At 37.0% G+C, this 13,401-nt stretch overlaps 1 protein-coding gene across 4 annotated transcripts in view; it reads right to left on the bottom strand.

Moving 5' to 3' along the window:
* Positions 1-13,401, bottom strand: part of TRIO (trio Rho guanine nucleotide exchange factor) — a 243,846-nt gene that overhangs the window by 144,133 nt on the left and 86,312 nt on the right. For all 4 annotated transcript variants that reach the window (XM_066186236.1, XM_066186245.1, XM_066186252.1 and 1 more), the window contains exons 7-9: positions 8,809-9,000; positions 5,403-5,534; positions 1,184-1,414 (exon numbers count right to left, since the gene is read on the bottom strand). In XM_066186236.1, coding sequence (XP_066042333.1) covers positions 1,184-1,414; positions 5,403-5,534; positions 8,809-9,000 — 555 coding nt within the window. The remainder of the gene's footprint in view (positions 1-1,183; positions 1,415-5,402; positions 5,535-8,808; positions 9,001-13,401) is intronic.

The following is a 13,401-nucleotide window of genomic DNA, read 5'->3' as shown; positions in this document are numbered from 1 at the left end:
ATTCTCATATCTTTGCTTGAAAGCCCCTAATTGCAAAATTATAATAATTTGGAGGGAGGGGGTTTACATTCTCCATTCCAAGAGAAGCTCCAGATTTCCCTGGCAGACACCTGTCTTTCCAAATCAAGACAATTATTTTCTTTAATTACATCAAGAGATAGTCACCAGCTGTAGAAGAAAGTTCAGTTATCAAGATTTCTCAGTCTACCCACCATCTGCCTAAATTACCTTTTTCAATTACTGTAAATGATGAAAATCAGTTATTTCGCTCCAAACTGCTAACATCCAGTGTCTTCTTGAAACAGAACAGTACAAGAAATTTAGCTCAAAGTGCAACTAATTCTTAAGAAAAAAGATTAGTTTAACCAGAACAATGGCTATCTATCTAAAAAACCCATTCAGAAGCTGTGATTTGTGAACACTTTTACACTGAAATGAAAGAACATGATCAGCAAATACTGGTCATTTTTACTTTTGTAGGAAGATGAGCCGTTAAATAATAAATTACTAATGTCTCTGTTAATTGCAGTCAAAGCCAACATTTAATGCTTATTAAAAATCCATCAACAAGGAATTTTATGTTGTTTCACTTTAAAAAGGCAAAGCGATGTCAGAGATACTAATGCCTGTACATAACTACTAATTTTTACAGATGTTGTCATACTAAAAAAACCAGCAGCTAATAACAATTCAAGAACAGTGTTATTATCAGAAAGTAATTTCATCTGTAATTTTTATAATTCGTTATTATACAACTCTCAGGTTTTAAAGAAACACTATTAAGTCAATTAAGTATCACTGAAGATTTAAAACCAAAAACTTTACTAAGACTATTAATTTTTTGCATGTTACAACAAGAAGTCTTTTTGATACTTCAAGTCCAGAATTTTACCTATAATGTGCATGTCAGCTTCCAGCACAAACTCAGAAGAGCTGTCTATATTAAAAGTATTTTTCATCATATATGACTTAAAGTAAATAAATTCATTTAAAATCAGAAAAAAATGAAGTAGAACTAACAAGTTGTGATAATACACAGAACTTGGTATCATTCAGTCAATCACATGCAACTATTCACTTGTCGTAAAAAAGAACATGGGTTTTAGCAGTCAAAACTCACCTGTCAGTGCAATCAGGCTGACAGAATACAAAGGCATTTAGACAAAGTGAAAATAAAACCTACCTGTTGAACATCCTGTTGAAAAACGCAGAGCTGAAGCCGCTGGTGCAAGCGGACTTTCCGATGCTGCCAGATATTTTCCAGTTGGCGCTGGTGATGCAATACTTCATGGATGACATCCAGGACATGACGAACTGCTTTCGAGTAGTTGGCAGATGCGGTGAGGGAATCGGAACTCCCAGGAGTCAAAGGTCTCTGAAGTTTGTCAAGGAGCGACTTCCCATCTTGGCTCACCTGACCACCAGAAAGGACAAAGAATTACACGCCTTGCCAAAAGCTTGTTGGGCTACTACTTTGTATCCCATCCCTTGTCCCAGTTTTAAATGTCTTCAAGAACTCAGAGAGCAATGATGAAGATTCGTTTCATTGCAGGAATGATTACCCACATGCAGCTATTATAGGAAAGAAAAAAATTGTATTATCTTTCTATTTAAAGTAATTTTAACAAGTAGCACTCGTCTAAATAACAACCTGCATTTCCGTTTTTTTCATTACTTTAAGAATGACTTTCATTCAAAGTGTTGGGATGTTTTGTTTGGTTGTTTTGGGGTTTTTTTTAAAACAACTAGTAGAATCTAACTTTGAATAAATATTCTTCAACTCTTTCGCTAGTCAACAAAACACCTAAAATTAAGCATTTGTCCAAAATTATCCTGTCAAAACAATCTCTCTCTTCATTTGCTGTAAAGGTGAACAGGGAGGTTACTTTCTATAGGTTAATATTAATTTGACAAATACATTTAAACTAACAGATATAAAACTTACTATGTGATTCAATCTGACACGATTTAAAATTTCTAAATTATTACTGTTACTGGTAAGCCAAGGAAAAAACTGCTATTATGGCAAACTTAATTCTGATTAAATCACTTAAACCCTATCCATGTAGCAAAGAAAGATACTGTTTTCAAAAATGTGTTTTAATTACTGACACTGACAGGAAATATTTGTCATTTCTAACTGTTGTTTTCTCTGATTTAAACCAGAGCAGAAATATTCAGATTTACATTGCATGCTAATTAAAAAGCAATAATCCTCTCTTATCTGGTCACTATCAACATTTAGTGTTAAAAGCACGTTACATTGGCGTTTCCTCTGTCACTTTTAGCATGGAGCTCAGAGAACTGTTACAATTCAGTATCATTCAGCTACCTGTGAAGAACTTTTCTAACAGTTCATCTTGCAGGCAGGAACAAAAATCATCTGAAGTCCCAAGACTTGAGTATAAACAATAACCTGAATCCATCAAATCAACACCATGTCAGAAACAGCAAATTTGTCAAGGCCTTCCCCCAGTGGACATTTTCAACAACTTCTTACTAAGTCAAGGCACATTTTAAATTTGTTATTCAATAGCCAAACAGATCCAAATTTTTTTTTTCTAATAATTATGTTACAAGGCAGTTTATTTCTCAGTTCCAGTTCAAGCTCTTCCACTTTAGCAATGATGCTAACTTCTGAAAGTATCTCCAGTAGAGTCAGCAGAAAAAATGCATAGTCCATAGCATAGTTACAATGCTATCTTTTTTTTTCTGCACCCAAAAGAATTATCTAGTAAGTCCTTCAAATATTTGAAGATAATGGACTTCAATCATCCATTCAGAGTCCATAAAATCTAAGTGAAAAAAAGTAATTGTGACAGCCCCTTGATCCAATTAGTTTATTAGCTTAACAAATGACTGTGCACAGATTTTCCTTTGGAGTTAATACACTAAAATTTTCTTACTTCCTAGTGCATGACTGTCTTAAGATTTCAGTGAGATGTATAACTTTATTTATATCTATAACTTCATTTAAGGCATATCTGCCGGATTTTCAGGCATACAAGGTTGTCTCATCTTGTAAGCTAGTAAGTTGCTTTACTAGTAATATACAGTAACTACCGTCAGTAAAATCAGACTGTCTAGTCTTTAAAGCATTTACTTTCTTAAAATTACTGTCATCTACTTTGCACCAAGTCGTGTTGTCAAGACATTGCAATCTAAAATGAATGACAGTGTTGTGATTCCCATAGTGCTGCTCTCTCTTCCCCCACTGCTCATTCATCTCAAAATGAAAGGAGCTCCAAAATGTAATAGAAATGAAGTCATACATTTAATAATGATAAGCAATAGTGCTGTAATATCCTGACACAGAAAGACGCCTCCATCAATCTTCAAAAAGGAATGCAAGTTTGAAAAATGCAAAACAAAACCTTCTGCCCACAGGAGGAACACAACTTGCACACACACATACAGTTATTTCTGCACCAATTCTGGTTGCTAAAGACAAAACTGTTTTTTTTAACAGATGGGGAAAAGTAATGACCAGAAATCAGAAGAAAGGCACTTAGTGCTCTTTTTTCCCTTCGAGCAGTACCAGTGAGGATTTTGTTAAAATATCTAGCTACCCCAAAGTCAAAAGCTACAGCTTTGAAATCCTAAATATATTTTCAAGGTATGTTCCAAAGCAATCCTATAAATCTACCTGTCCAATTTATTTTCTTTATGCATCACCAGTAAGCAAACATTATTTAACATGCCAATCCACAGTACTTCTTTACACTTAACAGCAGGCTCATCCAGTCACATCCCTGCCAAAGAAAAGAACCCACACAAAACCAGCTCAAACCAAACAGAACCAAGTAGAAAAAAATGCCACTTTTTCAATCTCACCCCTTTATAATCATTACCCTAGAAAAATCTAGCCTTCCTCCTCCTTGCTGCACTCTCATGAAGCATGCACCCCAGACTGACTCTACACATAAATATGTTACAAACATGGTATGTTTCTGTCCCTCCCAATGAGGAACGTTTCTAATGAAGACAAGAAAGCTTACTGCAAAACATGCTTTCAAGAAACTGAGTTAAAAGAGTTACGTCTAAGTAAAATCGCAAGCATTATCAGGTGTGTGTCATTACACCAGCTGACATAGCAGGGTCACACAGAGCAAGAGTAGGGACATGAATGTTTACTTTACACAGAAGGACAAGAATTTGTGAACCCTGGCATCTGGCTCATGGTCACAAAGTTTATGCAGGCCCTAAGGTGGCAGGTATTCAAAAAACCCAGTTTTGAAAGACTAACAATAGGATGGATCATCAGAACTAATCTTACCCTCCTTTACTGCTAAATGAAATGTGACCAGACTTGGGATTCAGCTTCCTATAATAAAGCTCTTTCATCAGAAAGTAGTTTTAATGTAATATATAAATCACAATCACTAATTCAAACCCATATGACCTCCTTTTAAAGACAGGTGCAAGTTGTGGCCTAAGTTATCCAGTGTCCACTGATCGTTTTTACCATGATTTGACCAAACGCGGAATTTCTGAGTATAAGAATTACTGTATGTAATCCAGAACAACATCAGCCCTATTGAATAGTAGAAACAGCTTTACCCAACAATGAGAGCAACCCTGACAGAAGAAAGGCAAGTAAAGCAGGAAATGCAGAAAATACCTGTTAGCTAATAATACTGAATATTGATTTGATTTCAGCTAAGTAAAGCACAACATAAAACTCAAAATTTGAAAGAAAACAAACAAACAAAAATTGTCACCACTTTCTAGACCACCTTCAGAAAAAGCAATTTTTCTTAAGTTGTAAATACAACTACTAGAAATAGTGACAAATATTATGATTCCAGTGTGTGCTGAGTCCAAGATTAGAGCACTAGCATAGGATATGCTAATCTTAAAAATGCTGACTACATAGGCATCCTAGCTCATTTAAATGTCTTTGAGGTTGATGAAACTAAGTGCATTACTTTCTGGCTTCTCAAGTGGCATCCTTTGATAGTTAATTCTTTTTGTGAAGCAATTTCAGAGATGGATTTTCCATCTCACACATGTAAGAGAAATCCATGCCAACAGAATACTTTCCCAAAGAATGCCCAGCTAACTTCCCTTCAAGTAAATGTTTAAACAATAGTATCCCACTGCTATTAAAAGGTAGCAATATGCAAATGCAAATTCAAACATACTTAGTACTACTTCAGTGCTTCAAGGGTTGTTTGTACCACACATGGTTAAATCTCACCTTTAAATTTCTTTCCAAAGGTTACAGAGAAGACTTTAACACTTCACTTTTGAACGATGGTAGCAAAATCCAGTACATCAAATTTAAAAAGAAGCTCAGCACTTGAGTTTCCAATTAACTCCCAATGCAACAAGTGATACTGATTCATGATCCAAACTTAACAGGACACAATTTTATCTAAGGAAACTAACAAGACACTGACCTCTGAGTAAGCCAAAGTAATGTGCTCATATATTCCTTGATGATGATGGATAGCATCTTCTAAATCTTGCAGTTCTGAGGGAAGCTCCACCTCACCACAGGCTTTACACCATGAGTCCACATTGCTCATGTACTGCAACAGAGAAGAAACATTCAGCTTTGATTTTGGGTTCTATCATTAACTATACGCATGACGGGAATAAATAAAAGGATGCTCATCTGTGAATGAGACAATGAAAAGATCTCTTTTAAGCAAAAAGTCTTTACAGTATTTCTCTCTGAAAGAACCAGAAATTTATATCAGAATAGAAAGAAATATTCAAATCTGACTATACTTGTGCTTTTACGCATTTGAAACTCCTTGAGCTGTTTGGAGACAGGCAGGCTCAGCTGTGAGCTGGCAGTCTTTAGAACTAATTTAACTGTTGGCAATATTGATGCTTCAAGTTTACTCTTGCTCCTTTTCTTGACTTTGCAGCTAAGAAAAAGTTTTTTTTATCCTGCACCTACCATTTCCGAAACATGAAAGCCAATTAAGGTCTTGTTTACACAAGGAAGTAAAACATGCTACAGCTTTCAAGCTCACACTCTTGGTTTTTTACCCATCAGCTTCCTGTGCAGATACTCATGGTATCATGAGGTTATCACCTCAGCTCTTTTCAATCTTCAGAGAAAACCATGTTACTGCAAAACATGCACACAAAGAATTAATGGTGAACCATTCACTCAAACGGCCCACAGTTGCCTTTTGCTGGGAAGAGGTTATCAAGGAAGCAAAGCAGTGTCAGGACACAGCGAATTCACACCTCAGTCCCCAAAGAACTAACTTCTGCATGCAGAGAAGCACTAAATCCATTTGGCAAACTACTACAGCAGCAAGCATGTAAGGGATTTACAACTTAAGCGGAGGTCTCTTAGGACTAGCGCTGAACTTTGAGCACACAGCTATGTCAGCATAGCTGCTCGCGTCAAGCCTTTCAGGGGAAATTGAGGATACTGCAACAGAAATCTCTTCTGCAGACAATTTAACTTATCTCTGAAGTTTAAGCTATTTTGACAGACAAGAAACTGCCATCACAGCTATATGCATAGCAGAAGTTCGGCCGACTTACTTTTTCACAGCTAGGGGGCATGAATTTTATACCTCTGTTGTGCTAGGAAGGGAAAGAGGAAAGGAAACTCCTTTTCCTAGGAGTTTTCATAGTTGTTAAACCTAGTACAACCAAGCATATGTGAACTCTCCAAAATAAATTTTTTCTATTCTTGTCAAGTTCAAGACTCAAAAGTTGTGAGACTAAACTATTTGTCTCATCATACATATCTTAATTCTTGGAGCACATGTAATCTTTCGAGGAAAAAGGAATACCCAGATCACTTCTAGTACTCTTCTACTGTTTGATAGCTGGGCAGAAGGGTGGTGGAGTACTTAGCTGAAAAATACTTATTTAATTCTCATTAAGGGCCAGTTTAAAAAAATCTCTAATGTTAAGCACTGAACGTTAACAGAAGCTCCATGTGCACCAGTGAGCAGGCCCTGATAGCTGGTGCAGTCCTCACTGTGCCTGACAGTAGGCAGCGACACTTACCTGTCACTTGCAAGAGAACACATGCATTCAAGAAGGATGTGTTTTTTTCTTGGGCTGCTTACTTTTTAATCTTTTTATGTAGGTCAAGCGTCACCAGTCTCTAAAGGGGTCATTCCTCACATTCCAAACCCTCTTTCCTTGAACTCGCTCTCCACTGTTAATAAAACAGCTAATATATCACAGGCAAGTATCTTACAAATCAACTAGGGCAATCTATCGCAGCTAATCATAAAATGAAAACTGCAGAAGGAGCAATTAAAAGTAAATTAAACCCAGCACAGGCTGCACTGTTTTTTCTCACTATCTTTCCTCCTGTTTACACTTGTATTTAGCGGTAAAGAAGGTAACTCTAACCCTTGCTATAGATGCTCATCACACAATCACACACAAAATTTAGTCCCTTTACTTCTGATTAACATAACTTACTATTTTTGCTATGAAAAATGACAGCATCACAGTCAAGGTATACCTACCTGTTCACATTTCATTCATCTCTCTCCTACATGTATGGCTCAAAGTGCTTAAATGCCAACCCAAATGACCCAAGTAATTAGAAAAGCATCAATATTGACAAGGTACCAAACTCTCAAAAGTGTCAAGCTGACTGCTGACTTTTCTATCAGAAAACAACTCCTTCATCTCATTTTTATGTAGCTTTTCTGTAAAACCTGCTAAAAGGACTTATTATACTGGCATCATTTTATATAATTTACCTTTGTCTAAGGAACTAAACAAATGTCACCACGAACACAATGAAAAGCAATGTGCATTTGCATCCTAATACATTCTCATTTCTAATGTCTAGATATTTATCAAGTTAAATATCCATGCAGTAGAAATCAGGGAAAAATTTCTTAAAATCAACTGCACTGCCTCTCTCTGTTTCTAAAGTTTTCAGCTCCCAAATGCTTCCTTCATTCATTCCAAATTAAAGTTTTATCAGACATGAGACCTGTCCTTGGATATAATTCAGCAAGGCAAAATGAAAGGAAAGTATCTACACACAGCACATCAGCCATACCCATCCAAGAACCTCTGCTCTCCGAACACACCAGGGATGCACAGAGCAGAGAGCCCACAAGATCATTGGGTGGCTCAACTGTGCGCACACAGCAACTCCTTCAGAACTGAACTCCCTTGAGGGCAAAACATGCTTTCACCATTAAGATTATTAACTTGGGGATATTTATTCCTATTTCCCCTACGTATACGTCTTCTCTGGCAGTTACACATGGTTAATGACTTAATTAAAATAATTGGTATAGGCCTAAAGCTAAAATGTTTTTTTAGCATAGGAGGAATCTCCTATGGAATACTAAGAAAACATCTCCCACCACAATTTCAGATTCAGAACGCAGTTAATTAACTTTTCAACTTTCAGGCCAGTTCAACCTATGTGTTCTAGAAACAATTCTTATAAGTTAAATCTTGACACTTGAGGACGGATGGGAGTTGAGTGGTGAAGACAACAGAAGAAGTGACAGCTTCTAGACGTAGGAAAGGCATTCGTAATACTTAAAAGCCTTACATATTATATACTTAAGCATTTCAGTCCACTTCATTTTGATTCATATAGCTAATTTGGTTGTTTTATCTTGCACTGACGTAGGCAAAGCATTTTGTGGAGAATTAAAGGCCAGTGGGCTAATCTGAGGAGAAAAACGTTTTGTTTGAGCATCGAAATTGGCAGAAATAAATATCCTGGCTTTCTTGTCAACCTTTTCAATCACTTTCTTGCACTTTTTTCCAAAGCACAAGCAAACTACACAAGTCCTCATTCCAGAACATAAACTTTTGTGGATGCCCTCCCCATTCACTAACCTGTTCGGCTTTCTGATGGAAGATGGAGGACATGTCCAGTAACGTGCTACGTTCATCCAAGGCTGCAGCAAATGCCTTCCATTCCTGTTCCAATTGACTGGCAATCTGTTTGATTTGCTGTGAAGCGTAATGGCCTGACTCGATCAGGCGGTTCGCTACGGACATGATGCGGGTTATGTTTACATACACATTCTGTGGAGGAGGACGGAAAAATTAGTGCAAGTTAGCAGTCCAATTAAATACAGAAATATATTCCTAAAAAAATCTACTTTATTACAGTACTGATCAATAGTCTAGTTTTATTTGGCAAGTTTATGCATGCCAAACTTTGGAATCTAGGTGTACAATGTAGTAGTCTGTCCAAAATTGACAAGTGAGAATGATGACTTGAAGTAATCAGTCTAAAACTCACGTTGACAATCAGTTTAAGTCAATTTATATTACATGAAGACGCATTATTACAATAAAGAGGAATAAATAACCACATTTTACAACAACCTCAATAAAAATGTTTACAGACATTCAAGTCAACAAGACATTCAGACACACACAATATGGGAAAATTGAAATATCATTACTAAACTCTTGATCTATCCACAGTATGCATGTGTGCAACATCTGTGAACCTTTAGATCAACTTCTAAAAGTAACTTTTCAAAAAACAAAATAAAGAACTCTGAGCTACAAGAAGTTTAACAGTTTTACATTTTATTTTCTTGTCCACTACATTGCCTCAGAGATAGCACTGAAAGTTAGACAAATAAAGTCCAAGATCAGAAGTACTCTTTAGCATACTGCATTAGTCATTGATGGCTCTTAGTCAACCTAATTTTCAATCAAGAATTTCTGATTCCTGTGAAGTAAAACAAAGCTTTGCCATTAAAAACTTACTAACTCTCTCAGAGCTACATGAGTATAATATGGAGCTGACACTTCTTTCAATTGGGCAGACTCCTATACAGCCAGGATGAAGTTCTTAGAATCACAGGATTGTAGAGGTTGGAGATTACCACCACCAGACACTGAGCGAATCAGGTGGAACCATGACCTGCTGGCATCCAGCAATTGCCCAGAGGCTCGACGCTGACTGGCTGGAGCAAGTGTTGCAGCTCCTCCAGGCTTCACTGTCCACACTTATCTGAGTGGCACTTAGGACAGGTGTCCTAAGGTGTTGATGGTAAACTGTGTGCATGTATGCAAGCAGGCGCACACCTGACACAGCCTACAGCTCAGCTGGTCCACTCAATCAACTGAGCACAGCAGTGTCATGTTGGCTGTTTTTCCTTTCTACACAATACTACCTCTTATTTTTTTAGGTTACCCCATACACCTATGCTCTGCTGTTTAAGCACAGCCAAACAACTGGCAGAGTATAAATCTGATATTTCCAACAAATTTTAAAAGACTGGAAAGCATTTAGGCCTATTAAAAGTGTATGTAGCATAAATGCAAGACTGCTAAACAAATACAGAAAGCCCTTAGATGGTCTTTACAGTTGTTAGAAGAAGCAAGTGCCAAAAGAGAAAAGAATAAAGGCTATAGTAGACTGCCATTTGAACTCTTTCTGTAACATAATAAAGCAATTTTAGAAATTCTGGAATAGCAGTTAAAAATGAAGGACATGGCACTATAAACATGAAGTAAAACAAATTAAAACTGAGCTGTGGTTAACATGTATTCATTTTCCCATGGCAATCAGGCTTCACACGTCTGGAAGAATACAGCCTGTAGCAGTATGAATATGAATTAAAATGCTGACAGTTGAACACTTTCCAAGCTATGTACACCACATTCCTTTCCTCAAAAAAAAAACCCAACCAAAAAACAACTTACAATAATCTAAACCTTTTACCTCAGTACGTGATATATCTACCAAAGTTTTAAGTGTCAGCATTTTAGAATGTATTTGACCCAAATGAGATAGATTTAGTCAAGAAGGAAAAGAGTCTCTAAGAGCAACTCATTTCAATTAAGCTGTCCTTAATTGACCCTTGAAGGTCAACAAATTTTGTTCAATTTCCTACAAGGACAGGCAATTCCAGTGTCATAAGACAGCTGCACATTTTCCACACCGCCTGAGAGATGAGAAACACTGTTACAAGTAAGCTGTCTCTCATTTACAGAGACTGATACCTTATTCATTGTATGCATTTACAACCTGGTTTTAGTTAAGGAAGCAACAGACAGGAGGTAATAACTGATAAAGTGTCACTTATTTAGTGACCTCATTTACACCACTTGAATCTGCACAAAGCACCTGCAGCTTCTAAATGTGTATCAACTGTCTCAAAGGTGAAAGGGTAATGTGATATTGCATTTCTTTCATTGTGTAACACACATGACTATTGTATCAAGACTTAAAAAGTGACAATTCAAGTCATTGCATTACAGAGTGCTTAGTAAGGACACAACTGTACTTAGCATGATTGTTTTCTCTCAAAATGCTCTTTAGCCAGAAGCTAAAAGGATACCTTATGGTATCTGGAAAGCTCTTCATTGCAGATTTTTCCTCTAAAGAGAGCATACAAATAAAAAAAGGTATTGCTCATCAAAGCAATACGGACTAGTAGCATAACTGTGCTGTGCCATTCTTTGGTGCACGCTTGAAAAGCAGATACATGGGAAAAATACAGGTGATAAGAGTACCAGCTTAACTGAACTTCTATCACACTCACATAAAATAAAGCTGGCAGGTGACCCGAAGGTTCCATTTTATTTCCTGATTTTCCAAGACCCATTTAGAAAATGTTTTTTTAGCTCCAAGATTTCCAACAGCAGTTTTCTGACACACAGACTATTACACCTTCGGTTTTAAATGCCATCAAACTCAGTGACATGGTCCATAAGCATCGTAAGTGGCACCGCTATATAGACCGTAGTGAGCTTGAACTATTTTACTGTGAGAGAATCAGTTTAGCGATGGAATTTTCAAATCATCTGCCACCTCACATACAAATGACCACCAAAACATGGCGTAGTATTAATGTATGAATTAATACCTGCTTTAACGACTTACATGTTCTCTAACATTTCTTCTAGTCTCATTTTTGAAGCAACAGTAAAACTGTCAGTTTGGTAATACATACTTCAACGATGAGAGCTGCAGGACAACTAAAGGTAAAACCTGATCTATTGAAAAAATATAAACTTGGTAACATCCAAGCTGCAATTAAGGGAAGTGTTTAACATGTTCTTCTGCATGGATCTCTTCTACTACAAGAATCCTCTAAATATTCTCAGGTAACCATTTAACCACTGCTATCAGCACTGGAACACGTGCAATATAATTTCACTCCAACTTTCTTATAACATCTGATCTCTTACCTACATTCCTCACAGTGGACCTGAGGAATCCTACTGCAAGACTACATAGTCCAACACCAACATTATCTTCTTTCCCACTTTATTGTTCACTCACATTTACTTAATCACAGTAAATGCCCATGTCTTCAAACTCTTCCTACAGCCACAACAATTTCATATGTATGTTTCCCATTACAACACTAAGGATGGGGCACTAAACTGGACCTAGTTCTCAAGTAGGACCAATTGAATTAGAGCATTTTCTTTACAAATCTGAAGTTCAGCCACCCCAGTAAGCATCAAGAGTGAACTAAGATTTGCTTCTTTTCAGTAACACCACTGTCTGTTCCTTTAGTTTGTGATTCATTGACATGATCGTACTTGTTGCTGTATTAACACCTCAGTAACTGACTGCTTTTTAAAATCTGTTTATTTGCTTCTTCCCTCTCAAGGACTGTGCATTTAGCCTGTTCTATTTAGTCTTGCTGACTTTGGAGTGCTCCTCAGAAGCTGAAAATAGCCTGAACTCATTTTACCTTTTCAGTCTACTCTCAGGCTGATGGTATCCAGACATTGTGTCTAAGCATTAACTGCTCTGGCACCATAAAGATTCTCTTAGGGATGTACACCTGTGGTCCTGCCCTCATTTGCCCAAATCCTGAGAACCAAGGGCAGTCTAGAATTCACATGGTGCTTAAGTCTATCTCAAGAGACAAATCTGTATGGTTACAAACACACATATTTAAAGTAAAATAATCTCGGGGGTGAAATATGTCAGTGGTAAAAAGGAGGAGGAAAAAATTACACTAGCTCTAAAGCTAAGGTGATTTTACCTCACCTGACTTTCTTCATGTTTTCATTTGTGCCAGTCCCTGTGGCTGGATTTCAGCAAGACATCTTTCTAACTTTTAACTCTGCAAACCTAGGGATATTCAGTCGTTGTGCTCATACTTTTATTTTAACATCCCTAAGGTCTCACCAGTGCTCATCTCTGACACTCTCTTTTTGGACAGCATTCAGGATTTGATTACTACCTTGATAAAATGGTTTAGTATATGCAAACAACCTGTTCTGAGAACATTAATCAACTTAGCAATACACCTACAACTGAGATAGGAGTTTTTGGATTATAGTTAATAAATGTAACTTCTACTCATGGTCCCATCCACACTGAGACAAGAAGCAGTCATAAGCACATCCTTTAATAGTAGCATGTGTCAGCTTCCTCCAAACAAAGTTTCATTTTGCCTGCATCACTCTTCAAGCATTTTAACCCTCCCAGTACAGGGA

Source organism: Chamaea fasciata, unplaced genomic scaffold (assembly GCF_029207755.1).
Source record: "Chamaea fasciata isolate MVZ Bird 193981 ecotype frontalis unplaced genomic scaffold, bChaFas1.0.hap1 SCAF_1, whole genome shotgun sequence".
Lineage (NCBI taxonomy): Eukaryota > Metazoa > Chordata > Aves > Passeriformes > Sylviidae > Chamaea > Chamaea fasciata.
The sequence above is the reverse complement of the archived record's forward strand: the minus strand, read 5'-3'. Positions and strand labels throughout refer to the sequence as shown.